Source organism: Oncorhynchus gorbuscha, linkage group LG11, assembly GCF_021184085.1.
Source record: "Oncorhynchus gorbuscha isolate QuinsamMale2020 ecotype Even-year linkage group LG11, OgorEven_v1.0, whole genome shotgun sequence".
Taxonomy (NCBI): Eukaryota; Metazoa; Chordata; class Actinopteri; order Salmoniformes; family Salmonidae; genus Oncorhynchus; species Oncorhynchus gorbuscha.
The window spans coordinates 79,536,386-79,557,626 of record NC_060183.1 but is presented as its reverse complement, the minus strand read 5'-3'; the positions used below and the strand labels follow the sequence as shown (position 1 = coordinate 79,557,626).

General features: G+C 45.4%; 1 protein-coding gene across 2 annotated transcripts in view; it reads left to right on the top strand.

Annotated features, from left to right (window-relative positions):
* The window catches only part of mapkap1 (MAPK associated protein 1), a 116,018-nt gene extending 95,192 nt beyond the window's left edge, over positions 1–20,826 (top strand). For both annotated transcript variants that reach the window (XM_046290610.1, XM_046290609.1), the window contains 2 exons: positions 14,761–14,858; positions 18,000–20,826. In XM_046290610.1, the coding sequence (XP_046146566.1) occupies positions 14,761–14,858; positions 18,000–18,113 (212 nt within the window). In that variant the 3' untranslated portion in view covers positions 18,114–20,826. The remainder of the gene's footprint in view (positions 1–14,760; positions 14,859–17,999) is intronic.
* Positions 20,827–21,241: the final 415 nt, after the last annotated feature.

Here is a 21,241-nt window from a genome sequence, read left to right as displayed (position 1 = left end):
CTTTCTCTCTCTCTCTCTCTCTCTCTCTCTCTCTCTGTCTGTCTCTCTCTCTATCGAGCGGTTCTACATGACTAGGTAAAGAAGACTGCACGAAGATTAATGAAGGCCGGCTAATGCAGGAGTGAAAGGGGGATGAGTGGGAAGGAGGAGGGGGTGGAAGGGAATGCTGCTTTTCGACACTGAGTGGAAGTTAGAACTGTAGTTGTCACAGTGTCTCTTTCATTGCCTCTGTTACAGATTTTTGTCATGTAATCCACTAATTTGGTTGTGTTGTCATATCCTTGACATGTTTGCTTCATGGCTAACCAGTGCCTGTTTTGTAAGGCAATGTGATTGATAGGGTTCTGCAGGTTTTCCACATCGTCAAATGAAAATCAAATCAAACTTTTATCACATGCGTCAAATTCAGGTGTAAGACCTTATCGTGAAATGCTTACTTACAGCACACATCCTTAACCAACAGTGCAGTTCAAGAAACAGTTAAGGAAATATTATAAAAATAACACCGTATTTTTTATTTATTTTACCTTTATTTAACTCGGCAAGTCAGTTAAGAACAAATTCTTATTTTCAATGACGGCCTAGCAACAGTGGGTTAACTGCCTGTTCAGGGGCAGAACGACAGATTTGTACCTTGTCAGCTCCGGGACTTGAACTTGCAACCTTTCGGTTACTAGTCCAATGCTCTAACCACTAGGCTACGCTAACAATAAGGAGGCTATATACAGGGGGTACCGGTACCGAGTCAGTGGGCGGGGGTACAGGTTAGTTGAGGTCATTTGTACATCTATGTAGGGGTAAAGTGACTATGCATGGATAATAAACAACGAGTAGCAGCAGTGTAAACACAAATGGAGGGGGTCAATGTAAATAGTCCTGGTGGCCATCTTGATTATTTGTTCAGCAGTCTTATGGCTTGAGGGTAGAAGCTGTTAAGGAGGCTTTTTGTGACCTGTACTTGGCGCTCCTGTACCGCTTGCCGTGCGGTAGCAGAGAGGACAGTCTATGACTTGGGTGACTGGAGTCGTTGACCATTTTTGTGGCTTTCCTCTGAAACCGCCTACTATATAGGTCCTGGATGGCAGGAAGCTTGGCCCCGGTGATGTACTGTGCCGTACGCACTACCCTCTGTAGCGCCTTACGGTCGGATGCCGAGCAGTTGCCATACCAGGCGGTGATGCAATCGGACAGGATGCTCTCGATGGTGCAGCTTTGTGATGATCTGTTTTCTCTTTGAGTTCCGTGGGGAACAGTTTGGTAAAGGAGTCTTTGTGTCACCGGTCAGAAAGTGTATCTACTGTATGTGCTTTGTGCTGTGTTTCATGGTATACGGGATCTCTTGGATGTCTTTATATATTATGTTTGACTCATGCTTTGTTGGACTTGGTCTGTGCTTGATGTCCGTACATTTGCACTTTAATTATGGCTCCTAAAATAGTCTGGCCTATTTTTTTATTTATTCATTTTCACCTTTATTTAACCAGGTAGGCAAGTTGAGAACAAGTTCTCATTTACAATTGCGACCTGGCCAAGATAAAGCAAAGCAGTTCGACACATACAGAGTTATACATGGAGTAAAACAAACATACAGTCAATAATACAGTAGAAAAATAAGTCTATATAAATTGTGAGCAAATGAGGTGAGAAGGGAGGTAAAGGCAAAAAGGCAAGTAAAACACCGGAATGGTAGATATGCAGTGGAAGAATCTGCAAAGTAGAGAGAGAAATAATGGGGTGCAAATGAGCAAAATAAATACAGTAGGGGAAGAGGTAGTTGTTTGGGCTAAATTATAGATGGGCTATGTACAGGTGCAGTAATCTGTGAGCTGCTCTGACAGCTGGTGCTTAAAGCTAGTGAGGGAGATAAGTGTTTCCAGTTTCAGAGATTTTTGTAGTTCGTTCCAGTCATTGGCAGCAGAGAACTGGAAGGAGAGGTGGCCAAAGAAAGAATTGTTTTTGGGGGTGACCAGAGAGAGAGAGAACGCCTGATGCGTTGGTAAACGTCCTTGTAACCTGATTCTTAACGTACGACTCTATAAAACAATTTTTTTCCCCCAGACAAATAAAATCATGCCACTGTAAGACAGCATTTACATTCAGGAATCAACTTTATATGTGCACTATTGCAGAAATCACTCATCCATTTCCTGGTTGCTATAAATTCTAATAGTTTGCTTAATTTCAGTTTATGTGACAAAACCAAACAATGTGTAGTGTAGAGAATCATTGTAGCATCTAAACCACTGTGAAATATATTTTCCAGAACCACATATATTGTGTTTTTAACTGTTTAAATAAATCTTGTGTACGAAACCGTAAAAAAATAAAATTAAGAACGTGAAGCCTAGAAATAGCGCACATGTAACAGATCTACCACTTCTTAGACTTGCTGTCAACGAGAATGACAGATCAATAACACACATTTCTATGTGAATTTGTCAGGTCGCCCAAAAAGTGACATTGTAGCTTTAAGACTTTTTTTTCCCAGTATGGTCATGACCTGCTCCAGGACATGAAGGTATACTCTCCAAGGGAGGTTTGGTGTGTGGGGTTGGGGTTGGGTGTGTGTGGGGTTGGGTGTGTGTGTGTGGGGTTGGGTGTGTGTGTGTGTGTGGGGTTGGGTGTGTGTGTGTGTGGGGGGTTGGGTGTGTGTGTGTGGGGTTGGGTGTATGTGTGGGGTTGGGTGTATGTGTGGGGTTGGATGTGTGTGTGTGGGGTTGGATGTGTGTGTGTGGGGTTGGGTGTATGTGTGGGGTTGGGGTTGGGTGTGTGTGTGTGTGGGTTGGGGTTGGGTGTGTGGGGTTGGGTGTGTGTGTGTGTGGGGTTGGGGTTGGGTGTGTGTGGGGGGTTGGGTGTGTGTGTGGGGGGTTGGGTGGGTGTGTGTGGGTTTGGGGTTGGGTGTGTGTGGGGGGTTGGGTGTGTGTGTGGGGTTGGGGTTGGTGTGTGTGTGGGGTTGGGGTTGGGTGTGTGTGTGGGGTTGGGGTTGGGTGTGTGTGTGTGTGGGGTTGGGGTTGGGTGTGTGTGTGGGGGTTGGGGTTGGGTGTGTGTGGGGGGTTGGGTGTGTGTGTGTGGGGTTGGGTGTGTGTGTGTGGGGGTTGGGTGTGTGTGTGGGGGGTTGGGTGTGTGTGTGGGGGTTGGGTGTGTGTGGGGTTGGGGTTGGGTGTATGTGTGTGGGGTTGGGTGTGTGTGGGGTTGGGGTTGGGTGTGTGGGGTTGGGGTTGGGTGAGAGTGTGGGGGTTGGGTGTATGTGTGGGGGGTTGGGTGTGAGTGTGGGGGTTTGGTGTGTATGGGGTTGGGGGTGTGTGTGTGGGGTTGGGTGTGTGTGTGTGGGTGGTGGTTGGGTGTGTGTGTGGGGGGGGGTGTGTGTGTATGGTTTCAGTGGTGTGTGTTTGCACATGGGGGTGGGGGAGGTGAGGACGAGAACAGCAGTGACCAAAGTAGACTTTTCTCTTCATTTGAAAAGTGGTTTTTGCAGGGGGTGTAAATGATTACAATGAACCTTGAACTTGGGACAAGCGTTCACTGTCACATCGCCAAGTGGGAGGGAAGAATGGAGTTATTGACTTTAAATGGGAAGCATGTGTTGCTATGAAAGACCCCAAAAGTCTCATGTTCCCATAATCAGTATCACACCAAACAAGCAGTCAGCCCCCCCCACCACCACCCTACTCAATCACCTTTTTTTCTCCAAGCCTCTTGACAAACGTAACCCGTGCGTATGTTTCTGTGTGCACCCTGTGGCACCTGACAAGGATATTTGGTCCTTCTGTAGCTCAGTTGGTAGAGCATGGCGCTTGTAACGCCAGGGTAGTGGGTTCGATCCCCGGGACCACCCATACGTAGAATGTATGCACACATGACTGTAAGTCGCTTTGGATAAAAGCGTCTGCTAAATGGCATATATTATTATATTTTTTCGCCTGCAGGGAAGTACAAATATGACATTCGCTTTTCTTTGTTTTTGTTTTTTTCTTCCAGTCCACAAGTACGTTACCAACACCACTTTATGCTGTGGGCATTTGGCCTGTTGCTATGCAATCATAGTTATAAAAAAATAAAGTGCAAATAAATTGAATAATATTTATATATTTTTTTTCCTCCCACTTTAACCTATTAAATGAAAAATACATTCTGACAGCTTATTTTTGCCCAATTAGATGGTACAGCTTTACCTCGGGCTCATTAACGAACCAGTCCCTAGACCTTTTAGTAACTAAGGACCTATGTCTGTTTCTCTCTGTGGTTTATATTGAAGATTTGTTGTCTCGTTTTGATGGTGTTCGCATCCCCTCGGCTAGGCCTCTCCTTGGCTTTGAGTGGATATGACACTTACATGGCTTGCCTTTCAAATCAGACAATAGCGTGATTAATGAGGTGCAGACGGTGAAAGGGAGTCGCGGTTGGCGAGCGTCGCAAGAGAGGTGCTCATCGCTCCTCTGATCTATTCATCAACTGCTCCTCAAAATGGAGGAGGGGGGGGGTCGACCGCCTGGGTCCCTCTCCAGGGATGGGGAGTAGAAAAGGGAGGGAGGCGGAGATATCCTGAGTCATTTCAGGAGGTCTTGGTTTTGAGCCCTGAGGTACACCAGAGCCTCTGGGGAATACGAGGGCAACTAAGGTCTCATGCAGGTTTGATTAGGTTTGTGATAAAAGACACCAGAAGCATAGAATAAAAGCCATGTTCAGTTTTATATGCAGTCGTCGTCACTTTCTAGTATATTGTCACGCGGTGTCAGTTGATTTTAACTGAACCAATTCCCCAAATGCATTTCGGAATACTTTTTAAATCCACTTCAATCAGTGTAGATGAATAGGAACAGACAGGTTAAAGAAGGATTTTAAGCCTTGAGACAATTGAGACATAGATTGTGTATATGTGCCATTCAGAGGGTGAATGGGCAAGACAAAAGATTCAAGTGCCTTTGAACGAGTCTTTGTCAATTTTTTGGGGCCTTCCTCTGACATTGCCTGGTATAGAGGTTCTGGATGACCGGGAGCTCGGCCCCAGTGTTGTACTAGGCCGTATACACTACCCTCTGTAGCACCTTGCGGTCAGATGCCAAGCAGTTGCCATACCAAGCGGTGATGCAGCTAGTCAATATGCTCAGCTGTAGATGGTCTCTGACCTCCTCCCTCTAGGCTGTCTCATCGGTGATCAGGCCGACCACCGTCGTGTCGTCGGCAAACATGATGATGTCGGGAGTCGTGCGTGGCCACACAGTCCTAGGTCAACAGGGAGAACAGGACAGGACTAAGCACACACCCCTGAGGGGCCCCGTGTTGAGGATGTGTTGTGGCGGATGTGTGCTGCCTACCCTCACCACATGGGGGCGGCCCGTTAGGAAGTCCAGGATCCAGATCAGCGCATGATCTAAGTACGCATAGTGGTAATCTGTCTGCGGCCTTGTGAATGATAACCTGTTTAAAGGTCCTACAGCGGCTACGGAGAGCCACAGTCGTCCTGAACAGCTGGTGTTCTCACGCATGGCTCAGTGTTCCTTGCCTTGAAGCTAGCATAGAAGGCATTTATCTCATCTGGTAGGCTTGTGTCACTGGGTTTCCTTTTGTAATCCGTGATAGTTTGCAAGCCCTGACACGTCTGACGAGCGTCAGACCGGTGTAGCAGGATTCGATCTTAGTCCTGTGTTGATCTTTGCCTGTTTGATGGTTCGTCGGAGAGCGTAGCAGGATTTCTTATAAGCGTTTTTGGTGAGTGTCTCTCTCCTTGAAAGTGGCAGCTCTAACCTTTAGCTCAGTGCGGATGTTGCCTGTAATCCATGGCTTCTGGTTGGGATATGTACGTACGGTCACAGTGGGGACGACGATGCACTTATTAATGAAGCTGGTGACTGATGTGGTAAATGAACAATACATGTTATTAAGGTAAATACTCCTCATTGTTATCAGATTAATCCTGGAACATATTCCAGGAATTGCTAGCAAAACAGTCCTGTGGGTTTATTTTACACTTCATCAGACCAAATGAAGCACTTCACTTGTACTTTGTGTGTTTTTGTATGAAAAACCTAATTTCGAGGATAAAGTTATGGTCCGATTTGACAAAATGGAGGGAGAGCTTTTTATAAGTCTCTGCATGTGGAGTAAAAGTAATTTAGAGTTTTCTTTACCCCTCTAATTGCCCAGGTGACATGCTGGACGAAATTAGGTAAAACAGATTTCAGTTTAAAGCAATTAGTTCTGTGGTAAAATTGACTGATGGCTGATAGGATGGAACTAAGGGGGGTGCAGAATAGTGTCATGACACACTCCTACAAAAATGTTCCACACGGCTGCGTCAGTTACGGCTTAGCGACCCACTCTTTGGAACCAGACTCTATTCTTGCCGGTGTCTGAGTTAATCTTACCCCCCCCCCCCCCTAATGACGGGATACGTAAGTCTCTATTCTTATCCCCCCCTAATGAAGGGATACGTAAGTCTCTATTCTTATCCCCCCTAATGAAGGGATACGTAAGTCTCTATTCTTACCCCCTAATGAAGGGATACGTAAGTCTCTATTCTTATCCACCCCTAATGAAGGGATACGTAAGTCTCTATTCTTATCCCCCTAATGAAGGGATACCTAAGTCTCTATTCTTATCCCCCCTAATGAAGGGATACGTAAGTCTCTATTCTTATCCCCCTAATGAAGGGATACGTAAGTCTCTATTCTTACCCCCCCTAATGAAGGGATACGTAAGTCTCTATTCTTATCCCCCTAATGAAGGGATACGTAAGTCTCTATTCTTATCCCCCCCTAATGAAGGGATACGTAAGTCTCTATTCTTATCCTCCCCTAATGGAGGGATACGTAAGTCTCTATTCTTATCCCCCCTAATGAAGGGATACGCAAGTCTCTATTCTTATCCCCCCCTAATGAAGGGATATGTAAGAGTCTCTATTTTTCAAATATAATGTTATTGGTCACATGGTTAGCAGATGTTAATGCGAGTGTAGTGAAATGCTTGTACTTTTAGTTCCGGCAGTACAGTAATATCGAACAAATTCACAACGACAACCATACACACAAATGTAAGGGGATGGAATAAGAATATGTACATATAAATATATTGATGCGCGATGACTATGCGGCATAGGCAAGATGCTTTAGATGGTATAAAATACAGTATACACATTTGAGATGAGTAATGTAGGATATGTAAACCTTATACCTTATTTAAATCCATTTATTTAAGTGGCCAGTAATTTGAGTCTGTATGTTGGCAGCAGCCGCTCTATGTAAGTGATGGCTGTTTAAGTCTGATGGCCTTAAGATAGAAGTTGTTTTTCAGGCTCTGTCCCAGCTTTTATGCACCTGAACTGACCTCACATTCAAATCAAATAAATCAAATAAAATAAAATTGTATTTGTCGCATACACATGGTTAGCAGATGTTAATGCGAGTGTAGCGAAATGCTTCTAGTTCCGACAATGCAGTGATAACCAACAAGTAATCTAACTAACAATTCCAAAACTACTGTCCTATACACAGTGTAAGGGGATAAAGAATATGTACATAAGGATATATGAATGAGTGATGGTACAGAGCAGCATACAGTAGATGGTATCGAGTACAGTATATACATATGAGATGAGTATGTAGACAAAGTAAACAAAGTGGCATAGTTAAAGTGGCTAGTGATACATGTATTACATAAGGATGCAGTCGATGATGTAGAGTACAGTATATACGTATGCATATGAGATGAATAATGTAGGGTAAGTAACATTATATAAGGTAGCATTGTTTAAAGTGGCTAGTGATATATTTACATCATTTCCCATCAATTCCCATTATTAAAGTGGCTGGAGTTGGGTCAGTGTCAATGACAGTGTGTTGGCAGCAGCCACTCAATGTTAGTGGTGGCTGTTTAACAGTCTGATGGCCTTGAGATAGAAGCTGTTTTTCAGTCTCTCGGTCCCAGCTTTGATGCACCTGTACTGACCTCGCCTTCTGGAAGATAGCGGGGTGAACAGGCAGTGGTTCGGGTGGTTGATGTCCTTGATGATCTTTATGGCCTTCCTGTAACATCGGGTGGTGTAGCTGTCCTGGAGGGCAGGTAGTTTGCCCCCGGTGATGCGTTGTGCAGACCTCACTACCCTCTGGAGAGCCTTACGGTTGAGGGCGGAGCAGTTGCCGTACCAGGCGGTGATACAGCCCGCCAGGATGCTCTCGATTGTGCATCTGTAGAAGTTTGTGAGTGCTTTTGGTGACAAGCCAAATTTCTTCAGCCTCCTGAGGTTGAAGAGGCGCTGCTGCGCCTTCACGACGCTGTCAGTGTGAGTGGACCAATTCAGTTTGTCTGTGATGTGTATGCCGAGGAACTTAAAACTTGCTACCCTCTCCACTACTGTTCCATCGATGTGGATAGGGGGGTGTTCCCTCTGCTGTTTCCTGAAGTCCACAATCATCTCCTTAGTTTTGTTGACGTTGAGTGTGAGGTTATTTTCCTGACACCACACTCCGAGGGCCCTCACCTCCTCCCTGTAGGCCGTCTCGTCGTTGTTGGTAATCAAGCCTACCACTGTTGTGTCGTCCGCAAACTTGATGATTTGAGTTGGAGGTGTGCGTGGCCACGCAGTCGTGGGTGAACAGGGAGTACAGGAGAGGGCTCAGAACGCACCCTTGTGGGGCCCCCGTGTTGAGGATCAGCGGGGAGGAGATGTTGTTGCCTACCCTCACCAACTGGGGGCGGCCCATCAGGAAGTCCAGTACCCAGTTGCACAGGGCGGTGTCGAGACCCAGGGTCTCGAGCTTGATGACGAGCTTGGAGGGTACTATGGTGTTGAATGCCGAGCTGTAGTCGATGAACAGCATTCTCACATAGGTATTCCTCTTGTCCAGGTGGGTTAGGGCAGTGTGCAGTGTGGTTGAGATTGCATCGGCTGTGGACCTATTTGGGCGGTAAGCAAATTGGAGTGGGTCTAGGGTGTCAGGTAGGGTGGAGGTGATATGGTCCTTGACTAGTCTCTCAAAGCACTTCATAATGACGGAAGTGAGTGCTACGGGGCGGTAGTCGTTTAGCTCAGTTACCTTAGCTTTCTTGGGAACAGGAACAATGGTGGCCCTCTTGAAGCATGTGGGAACAGCAGACTGGTATAGGGATTGATTGAATATGTCCGTAAACACACCGGCCAGCTGGTCTGCGCATGCTCTGAGGGCGCGGCTGGGGATGCCGTCTGGGCCTGCAGCCTTGCGAGGGTTAACACGTTTAAATGTCTTACTCACCTCGGCTGCAGTGAAGGAGCGGTGCAGTTGCCGTACCAGGCAGTGATACAGCCCGACAAGATGCTCTCGATTGTGCATCTGTGAAAGTTTGTGAGGGTTTTAGGTGACAAGCCACATTTCTTAAACCTCCTGTGGCTGAAGAGGCGCTGTTGCACCTTCACCACACTGACTGTATGGGTGGACCATTTCAGTTTGCCCATGATGTGTACACCGAGGAACTATAAACTTTCCACTAGAGGTCGACCGAATATGATTTTTTTTAACACCGATACTGATTATTGGAGGACCAAACAAATCCGATACCGATTCATCGGCAGATTTATATATATATATATATATTTATTTATATTATATATATTTATATATATTTATATTTATTTATTTATATATATTTATTTATATATATATATATATATATATATATATATATATATATATATATATATATATATATTTTGTAATAATGACAATTACAACAATACTGAATGAACAATGTACACTTTTATTTTGAACTTAATATAAATCAAATCAATTTGGTCCCAAATAAATAATGAAACATGTTCAATTTGGTTTAAATAATGCAAAAAACAAAATGGTGTTGGAGAAGAAAGTAAAAGTGCAATATGTGCCATGTAAGAAAGCTAACGTTTCAGTTCCTTGCTCAGAACATGAGAACATATAAAAGCTGGTGGTTCCTTTTAACATGAGTCTTCAATATTCCCCGTTAGGAAATTTTAGGTTGTAGATATTATACAATTTATGACGCGTCAACTATTTCCCTCTAAACCATTTGGATTTCATATACCTTTGACTATTGGATGTTCTTATGGGCACTTTAGTATTGCCAGCCTAATCTCGGGAGTTGATAGGCTTGAAGTCATAAACAGCGGTGTGCTTCAAGCATTGCTGAGAATGGCTGGCAAACGCAGTAAAGTTTGAATTACTAGCGCTGCTGCGCCTTCTTCATGACGCTGTCAGTGTGAGTGGACCAATTCAGTTTGTCTGTGATGTGTATGCAGAGGAATTTAAAACTTGCTACCCTCTCCACTACTGTTCCATCGATGTGGATAGGGGGCTGCTCCCTCGGCTGTTTCCTGAAGTCAACGATCATCTCCTTTGTTTTGTTGACATTGAGTGAGAGGTTATTTTCCTGACACCACACTCCGAGGGCCCTCACCACCTCCCTGTAGGCTGTCTTGTCGTTGTTGGTAATCAAGCCTACCACTGTAGTGTCATCTGCAAACTTAATGATTGAGTTGGAGGCGTGCATGGCCATGCAGTCGTGGGTGAACAGGGACTACAGGAGAGGGTTGAGAACGCACCCTTGTGGGGGCCCTAATTTTGAGGTACAGCGGGGTGGAAATGTTGTTTCCTACCTTCACTACCTGGGGGCGGCCCGTCAGAAAGTCCAGGACCACAGGGCGTGGTCGAGACCCAGGGTCTCAAGCTTAATGATGAGTTTGGAGGGTACTATGGTGTTGAAGGCTGTAGTCAATGAGCAGCCCCTCTAATGAAGGGATACGTAAGTCTCTATTCTTACCCCTCAAATAAAGGGATACATAAGAGTCTCTATTCTTACCCCCTCTAATAAAGGGATACTTAAGAGCTGGTGTCAGAGTTAATGAAGGCCTTGCTCCTTTCTGCAGACACACGTCGAGGGAAGAAAGCCACAGCGCGCCTCCTCCATTGTCTTCCTCCCTGCACTGCCTTCTCCACTTTGGGCGAGACATTTGTTCCACGTCGCCGGTTCCGCTATAAAATGGTCTCTGGTAGAGTACTGGTGTCTGATAGGAGGCCGAGTCACTTTCCTTTTTATATAGAAGAGATTCTGGTGTTGGGACATAGAGATGTGCGAACACTACATGCAGTGTCTACCAATGGCATTGAGGGTGATACAGATTAACCTCTTGACATCTCTTTGCTTGACTAGAATAATCCTCAATAGTTACAGATCAACCTTTTGACATCTCTTTGCTTGACTAGAATAATCCTCAATAGTTACAGATCAACCTTTTGACATCTCTTTGCTTGACTAGAATAATCCTCAGTAGTTACAGATTAACCTTTTGACATCTCTTTGCTTGACTAGAATAATCCTCAGTAGTTACAGATCAACCTTTTGACATCTCTTTGCTTGACTAGAATAATCCTCAATAGTTACAGATCAACCTTTTGACATCTCTTTGCTTGACTAGAATAATCCTCAATAGTTACAGATCAACCTTTTGACATCTCTTTGCTTGACTAGAATAATCCTCAATAGTTACAGATTAACCACTTGACATCTCTTTGATGCGTGTGGGTCGACCACGCTTCTCACAATGAGAAGTATAATTTCTAAATGCGTCTTAAAAGGTTAAATTTATTGAAATGGTTACTATGCTGAACCAAAATATAAAGGCAACATGTAAAGTGCTGGTCCCATGTTTCATGAGCTGAAATAAAAGATCCCAGAAATGTTCTATACGCACAGAAAGCTTGTCTTTGCCAAAATAATCCATCCACCTGACAGGTGTGGCAAATCAAGAAACGGATTAAACAACATGGTCATTACACAGATGAACCTTGAGCTGGGGACAATAAACGGCCATTCTAAAATGTGCAGTTTTGTCACACAACACAATGCCACAGGTATCAAGTGTTGAGGGAGCGTGCAATTGGCATGCTGACTGCAGGAATATTCTCCATAGCTGTTGCCAAAAATGTTAATGTTAATTTCTCTACCATAAGCCGCCTCCCACGTCAGTTTGTGAGAATATGTCAGTAAGTCCAACGAGCCTCACAACCACAAACCACGTGTAACCACGACAGCCCAGACCTCCACATCCTTCTTCACCTACGGGATCGTCTGAGACCAGCCACCCGGACAGCTAATGAAACTGAGTAGTATTTCTGTCTGTAAAAAAAGCCATTTTGTGTGGAAAAACGAATTCTGATTGGTTGGGCATAGCTCCCAAGTGGGTGGGCCTATGTCCTCCCAGGCCCACCCATGGCTGCGGCCCTGCCCAATCACGTGAAAGCCATAGATTAGGGGCTAATTAATTTATTCAAATTGACCGATTTCCTAATATGAAATTGTGAAATTGTTTAAATTGTTGCATGGTGCATTTATATTTTTGTTCAGTGTATGTTAATCGTTCTTTTTCCTATCTTGGGTGTTATTCAAAATGTGTATTTCAGAGTGGCTGCAAGGGAGTTGAAATTAATCTGCTTACGTATTAGTTAGTGAAACAAGGAAGTGGTGTGGTAATCGACGGGATATCAGCATGAACCCTTATAATTGTGATCAATGGTAATGCCGTTTTCATTACGCCATATAGCCACAAAGAGGCTATGACACCCAGCTCCTTTAATGAGAAAGATTTGTTTTTTTCTTGAATAAAAAAAAACTAAAAGATTGATTACTTAAAAGCTATTTTCTGTTGCGAATCCATTAGCGAGAGCCATTTTTCCCCAGCTTTGACATGTTGTCTTTGCACAGATTTTTATTGCCCAAGATGCATGATTCTAGGGTCCTGTTCTCCGTAGACCAAACCTCTTTTGAGGAAAGTTGCGGGCAGAAAAATGAATTAATACCAGCCACTTAAATCCCCCAGAATTGATTGTGGCTAATTGGCTAGACTCTCAGATATATGGGGTTGGGGGGGGGGGATACTTTTGGGAATTGCACATCTGCATATGTTAGCCTTCACTTGCTTATTGAGCCCCCTGGTTGATTTACATGAGATGGCAATGCATTAACAGTAATGAATGGGTTGTTCAGAGCACAAGGTTAGCCATGAAATCAGAAACGCCCTACAGGAGAGACCAGAAGACAAGGGAGGGTAGAGACGAGGAAACATAGCCAACAGAGTTAACTCAGTTGATGTAAACTTTCATTGTAGTGGATTACACAGAGATGCTCCAGGAAGCTGAAGTAAAAGCCCCCCCCCCCATCAATCAGCAACGACATAGCATGAATTCATTACCATAGAAATGTTCCTTAAAGGAGGAACTTCTACCGTTCACTCTTGGACAACGTGTGTAGTAGAATATGATGTTTGTGTGTACAGTACTGTGTATAGTCGTCCCCATTTTATTTATTTATCATACGCACATTGACCTGCCAGTAGATGTTATTGATTTGTGTGTTGAGTTTACTGCCTCACGTTGGGGGTTTAATGCGTCACATTGGGGGTTTACTGCCTCACGTTGGGGGTTTAATGCGTCACGTTGGGGGTTTACTGCCTCACGTTGGGGGTTTACTGCCTCACGTTGGGGGTTTACTGCCTCACGTTGGGGGTTTACTGCGTCACCTTAGCTTTTATTTGGCTAAAAGCACGTTTCCCATTATTATTATTATTATTATAATAGATGTGGTGCTCTGTAGTGCTCCCGCAATCTAGGCCATGTGTCTTGACTGTAATATAAAGGTCTAGGCCCTGTCCCTTGATTATAATATAAAGGTCTAGGCCCTGTCTTTTACTATAATATAAAGGTCTAGGCCCTGTCTTTTACTATAATATAAAGGTCTAGGCCCTGTCTTTTACTATAATATAAAGGTCTAGGCCCTGTCTCTTGACTATAATATAAAGGTCTAGGCCCTGTCTCTTGACTGTAATATAAAGGTCTAGGCCCTGTCTCTTGACTGTAATATAAAGGTCTAGGCCCTATCTCTTGACTATAATATAAAGGTCTAGGCCCTGTCTCTTACTATAATATAAAGGTCTAGGCCCTGTCTCTTACTATAATATAAAGGTCTAGGCCCTGTCTCTTACTATAATATAAAGGTCTAGGCCCTGTCTCTTGACTGGAATATAAAGGTCTAGGCCCTGTCTCTTGACTGTAATATAAAGGTCTAGGCCCTGTCTCTTGACTGTAATATAAAGGTCTAGGCCCTGTCTCTTGACTATAATATAAAGGTCTAGGCCCTGTCTCTTGACTGTAATATAAAGGTCTAGGCCCTGTCTCTTGACTGTAATATAAAGGTCTAGGCCCTGTCTCTTGACTATAATATAAAGGTCTAGGCCCTGTCTCTTACTATAATATAAAGGTCTAGGCCCTGTCTCTTACTATAATATAAAGGTCTAGGCCCTGTCTCTTACTATAATATAAAGGTCTAGGCCCTGTCTCTTGACTGGAATATAAAGGTCTAGGCCCTGTCTCTTGACTGTAATATAAAGGTCTAGGCCCTGTCTCTTGACTGTAATATAAAGGTCTAGGCCCTGTCTCTTGACTATAATATAAAGGTCTAGGCCCTGTCTCTTGACTGTAATATAAAGGTCTAGGCCCTGTCTCTTGACTGTAATATAAAGGTCTAGGCCCTGTCTCTTACTATAATATAAAGGTCTAGGCCCTGTCTCTTGACTATAATATAAAGGTCTAGGCCCTGTCTCTTACTATAATATAAAGGTCTAGGCCCTGTCTCTTGACTGGAATATAAAGGTGAGCCTTATCCCAACTGTGGGAACAATGATTTTACAGTCTCTTGGTTTGTGTAAATTCCTTGTTTTACTGTCTTGTATTTCACATCCTCTTCCTCCTTGTGTTGCAGGTCATGCAATATTCAAGCTCACATACCTCAGTAACCACGACTACAAGCCCTTGTACTTTGAGTGTGATGCTGCTACTGTCAATGAGATCGTGCTTAAGGTGAGTAACAGGGAGGTTCCATGTGCCTTTTGCCTCCATATCACATGGAAATGTGTTGTTTTAGCAACCACTTCCTCTACTTTACAAAGTCAGGTCTGCAGGGTACAAGTCACTATTGACAGATATTGACGGTTTGACTATATTATTATGCAGTCTCCCACATATACCCGTAGGGCTAGAAAACCTAATTGTATGCGCACTCAGAGATGCAAATATGAAATATCCTATTAAAAATGTAGATTAAGGCCGTGAGGCATTTTTACCACATCGGCGTATGATAATTCAACTGTAACCATTAAAATAGGGAAGATAATGATACTCTCTTTAATTAGCATTAATGATGATTCATTTACTTTTAAGGACCTTTCTGTAATAAGTCTTGAAAGTGGGGCATGGGTAAGCATCTCCTGAAGGCCAGGGCAGGTGAGGTGAATGTTGAAGGCCGGGGCAGGTGAATGTTGAAGGCCGGGGCAGGTGAATGTTGAAGGCCGGGGCAGGTGAATGTTGAAGGCCGGTGCAGGTGAATGTTGAAGGCCAGGGCTGGTGAGGTGAATGTTGAAGGCCAGGGCAGGTGAGGTGAATGTTGAAGACCAGGGCAGGTGAATGTTGAAGGCCGGGGCAGGTGAATGTTGAAGGCCGGGGCAGGTGAATGTTGAAGGCCAGGGCAGGTGAATGTTGAAAGCCAGGGCAGGTGAATGTTGAAGGGCAGGTGAGGTGAATGTTGAAGGCCAGGGCAGGTGAGGTGAATGTTGAAGACCAGGGCAGGTGAATGTTGAAGACCAGGGCAGGTGAATGTTGAAGACCGGGGCAGGTGAATGTTGAAGACCGGGGCAGGTGAATGTTGAAGGCCGGGGCAGGTGAATGTTGAAGGCCGGGGCAGGTGAATGTTGAAGGCCGGGGCAGGTGAATGTTGAAGGCCGGGGCAGGTGAATGTTGAAGGCCGGGGCAGGTGATGTGAATGTTGAAAGCCAGGGCAGGTGAATGTTGAAGGCCAGGGCAGGTGATGTGAATGTTGAAGGCCAGGGCAGGTGAATGTTGAAGGACAGGGCAGGTGAGGTGAATGTTGAAGGCCGGGGCAGGTGAATGTTGAAGGCTGGGGCAGGTGAATGTTGAAGGCTGGGGCAGGTGAATGTTGAAGGCCGGGGCAGCTGAATGTTGAAGACCGGGGCAGGTGAATGTTGAAGGCCGGGTGAGGTGAATGTTGAAGGCCGGGTGAGGTGAATGTTGAAGGCCAGGTGAGGTGAATGTTGAAGGCCAGGGCAGGTGAGGTGAATGTTGAAGGCCGGGGCAGGTGAATGTTGAAGGCCGGGGCAGGTGAATGTTGAAGGGCAGGGCAGGTGAATGTTGAAGGGCAGGTGAGGTGAATGTTGAAGGTCAGGGCAGGTGAGGCGAATGTTGAAGGCCAGGGCAGGTGAATGTTGAAAGCCAGGGCAAGTGAATGTTGAAGGCCAGGGCAGGTGAATGTTGAAGGGCAGGTGAGGTGAATGTTGAAGGGCAGGTGAGGTGAATGTTGAAGGGCAGGTGAGGTGAATGTTGAAGGGCAGGTGAGGTGAATGTTGAAGGGCAGGTGAGGTGAATGTTGAAGGCCATGGAGGGTGAGGTGAATGTTGAAGGCCAGGGCAGGTGAGGTGAATGTATAAGGCCAGGGCAGGTGATGTGAATGTATAAGGCCAGGGCAGGTGAGGTGAATGTTGAAGGACAGGGCAGGGCAGGTGAGGTGAATGTTGAAGGGCAGGTGAGGTGAAGGTTGAAGGCTGGGGCAGGTGGGGTGAAGGTTGAAGGCCAGGGCAGGTGGGGTGAAGATTGAAGACCAGGGCAGGTGGGGTGAAGATTGAAGGCCAGAAAAGTTAGGGTGAAATTGCAGGTAATTGCGAGGACTCTAGTCCCCTACTCTCAGGGGACAGGGCTTTAAGTAGCGTGTCATCGCCGTGGAGGCATGTCAACCGGGGTTGGCAGGTGTGACCCATGAGTGTCCTTATCCTGATGATTCCATCTTGAAATCTCAGTGGGCCCGGAGTTGACCCCTGGGGTATTCCTCTTGAGCGTGACCACACATTGCAGAGAATAATGCTTTCATTACTCCAAGCCAATGTGGCTTGGGGGGATCGAAAAAGAAGGGCAATATATTTATAAATATACCTATACCTCCGTATAAAGCAGATGAGAAGAGAGGACATTAGAAACAAAAATTAAATATAAAGTTATGATATATTTCCAGCAACAATATTTCTCTTGAGTATTTGAATGTTCACCTGATCCAAACTCATACCTCTCATCTGTCTCGTTTGAGTGGGCCCCCTCACTTCCCGTCATCATAAAAGCTGTAGTCACACACACACACACACACACACACACACACACACACACACACACACACACACACACACACACACACACACACACACACACACACACACACACACACACACACACACACACACACACACACACACACACACACACACACACACACACACTACAGCTGTGCCCTTGAGGCACATTATAACCAAACACCAGACCATATAAAAAAAAAAACCTGAGTGTGAATGTTTTGGTCAAAGCACAGGGTTTCCATGTGAATGCCAAGGATTTTACTAGCCATGAAATTATTGACAGCATGTTTATGCCTTTACCCATAAAACAGCATGGATGAGGAGGATCCCACAGGGCGTGGTAATTCCGCCTTTAAAACTCGTTTTTTGAAGTATCCCTTCTCTCTTTAAGGCCAAAAGCTTAACTTTTTATATCTCAGGTCTAGGCATTAAACCTCTGTTAAAATTATCAACGTTATCATCACCTCCGCCGTCCCTGCTCTTAAGTCTGTCTTTTATGAGCCGTCCATGTTTCTCCTTAAAGTAGCATGTGTTCCCATTTAGTGACATCTACTGGATGTAACGAGACATGAGTGTGTCATTCTGACTGTCTTGTCATCTGGTTTCCCATGCCCCTTGAAAAAGCTATTATGTCCTGCTATTGGATTTTCTAATAGTTTTTATTAATTGTGACTTTTGTTGAAATTTCAACACAATTTTTTTTTCCTGTGTCACAAATAACCAGTTGTACTATGTAGCGTAGTATACATATGTTTCTACATATTTTGATCGAAACACTTCCCACAATCCCTTGTTTTATCATTCTCAGGTGAACTACATCCTGGAGTCTCGGGCCAGCACGTCGCGGGCGGACTACTTTGCCCAGAAGCAGCGTAAACTGAGCCGGCGCACCAGTTTCAGCTTCCAGAAGGAGAAGAAGTAGAGGAGACCCTGGAGCCACTGTCTGGAGCCACTGTCTAGACCCTGGAGCCACTGTCTGGACCCTGGAGCCAATGTCTGGAGCCACTGTCTAGACCCTGGAGCCACTGTCTAGACCCTGGAGCCACTGTCTAGACCCTGGAGCCACTGTCTAGACCCTGGAGCCACTGTCTAGACCCTGGAGCCACTGTCTAGACCCTGGAGCCACTGTCTGGAGCCACTGTCTAGACCCTGGAGACACTGTCTGGAGCCACTGTCTAGACCCTGGAGACACTGTCTGGAGCCACTGTCTAGACCCTGGAGACACTGTCTGGAGCCACTGTCTAGACCCTTGAGACACTGTCTAGACCCTGGAGACACTGTCTGGAGCCACTGTCTAGACCCTGGAGCCACTGTCTGGAGCCACTGTCTAGACCCACTGTCTAGACCCTGGAGCCACTGTCTAGACCCTGGAGCCACTGTCTGGATCCTGGAACCACTGTCTAGACCCTGGAGCCACTGTCTAGACCCTGGAGCCACTGTCTAGACCCTGGAGCCACTGTCTAGACCCTGGAGCCACTGTCTAGACCCTGGAGCCACTGTCTAGACCCTGGAGCCACTGTCTAGACCCTGGAGCCACTGTCTGGAGCCACTGTCTGGACCCTGGAGCCACTGTCTGGAGCCACTGTCTAGACCCTGGAGTCACTGTCTAGACCCTGGAGACACTGTCTAGACCCTGGAGACACTGTCTGGAGACACTGTCTGGAGCCACTGTCTAGACCCACTGTCTAGACCCTGGAGCCACTGTCTAGACCCTGGAACCACTGTCTGGATCCTGGAACCACTGTCTGGATCCTGGAACCACTGTCTAGACCCTGGAATCACTGTCTAGACCCTGGAATCACTGTCTAGACCCTGGAATCACTGTCTAGACCCTGGAACCACTGTCTAGACCCTGGAGCCACTGTCTGGACGCTGGAGCCACTGTCTAGACCCTGGAGCCACTGTCTAGACCCTGGAATCACTGTCTAGACCCTGGGACCACTGTCTAGACCCCGGAGCCACTGTCTGGACCCCGGAGCCACTGTCTGGACCCTGGAGCCACTGTCTAGACCCTGGAGCCACTGTCTAGACCCTGGAGCCACTGTCTAGACCCTGGAGCCACTGTCTAGACCCTGGAGCCACTGTCTGGAGCCTGGAGCCACTGTCTAGACCCTGGAGCCACTGTCTAGACCCTGGAGCCACTGTCTAGACCCTGGAGACACTGTCTAGACCCTGGAGCCACTGTCTAGACCCTGGAGCCACTGTCTAGACCCTGGAGACACTGTCTAGACCCTGGAGACACTGTTTAGACCCTGGAGACACTGTTTAGACCCTGGAGCCACTGTCTGGACCCTGGGACCACTGTCTAGACCCTGGAGCCACTGTCTGGACCCTGGAGCCACTGTCTGGACCCTGGAGCCACTGTCTAGACCCTGGAGCCACTGACTTCACTCTCACAGCAGAGTGCCAAGGGAGAGAGTGAAGAGTGTCACAGTCAGAGATATAATAAGAGTGAGAGATGATGAGAAATAAAAAGAGAGGGAGATCAAGGCCGCAGGAAGATGTTTTTTCGTTCTCTGCTCATACAGTAAAGGCCTAGTTCACTAATTTTGAAAAATATATATTTTATTTAGATTCATCAGGGGGTGCTGTAGCACCCTCGACACCCTTACTTCTCGCAGCTATGAGGGAGATGCGTCTTGATCCTAGATAATTAAAGAGCTGCCTCCTAAACTCCAATGTCTTCACAAAAGGGTCTCCACTCGCTAGCCATATCAGATCTAATGTTCCCTGCCTGCCCTTTGTCCTTTTAGGAATGCTTAGACATAGAAAACAAGAACAAGGCTTGTAGTCCTATTCTGAAGGAGATGACGGAATGCAACTCTCCCCCTCCCTGTTATTGTCAATCCCATGAACTCAGGATGGATCAGAGGACCCACGGTGTTGCTTTAACACCAGTGTCAATCAACGAAACCTTGTTCCATCCACCGCCTACAAATCAATTCTACATTTGAGAGTTGAATGCATATACCGATGGCTCGAGTGAAAAGCGAAGCCATCAGGACAATGAAAATACTAAATCCCTCGCTTCTGCTCTTCTCTACGTATGGAGATGTAAACTTAATCAGTCTTATGTTGTACATTGGTATGTAAAGGGAACATCCTTACATTTTTATTTGTATATAGATAACGATTACATTCAGGGGTTAATTAAATGATATGATGAAACCTGCTTTGGCCATAGTACATTCAGTGCCTGAAACCTTTAAAATAGTGGCTCACTACCAATCAATGCCAGTTCTGCTGAGGTGCTGTGAGGGTTTTTAAAAACACAAGCAAGACGAGTACATAAGGAAGGCATTTTCCATACTTTCCAGTCTGAAAGAAAACTCTCAAAACGACTTATTGTGAATAAAGGTAGCAAGGGGATAGGAAGGGGTACGACCTGACAGATTTTTATGATTTCAAACAAAACAAACAAACAAAATGTAATTATTACCTGTACTTTTTACTGTGATCTATACAATTATTTTTTTCTTCATTGTATCTATGGACTGTAAAATAATGAATGAAGCACTGTCTGTTAAACAGATCATGTTTGTTCAGACTGTCCCGATGGGAGGCACATAAGGAATGTATTACTTTTTACAGCATTTTGTTGATGTTGTTAATAAAATGACATTATATAAATTCTGCTCATGTGTTGCTGCCTTTTGTTGTCTTTCTCTCCTTTTTTTCTTTCTTTAAAAAAAAAAAACGTGTTTCTTATAGTGTCATCTGCAACAGAACAGCTTGAAGTGCCTCTGGGATACGTTCAGAAGACGCAAAGCAGGGCAGCGTCTGCCGATAGAAGTGTATAGCAGAGCTTTCCACTCATTCGAAATTCAAAACGCAATACAACTTGAATAATCCACAAATTAAAATTCGGGCATGTAGTGTAAACATCAGATCTCACTGGTATAAAAATATCACATGGGGTGGAAAAAAGGAGACTTCCCATCATACACTGCAGTTGTTGTGTGGCAAGCTTCAAGCTGTCTTCTCAACATATTCAGTCCCAGACTCCCATCGTAAAGCAAACCACAAATCTGTCCCTTTTTCTGGGAGGCT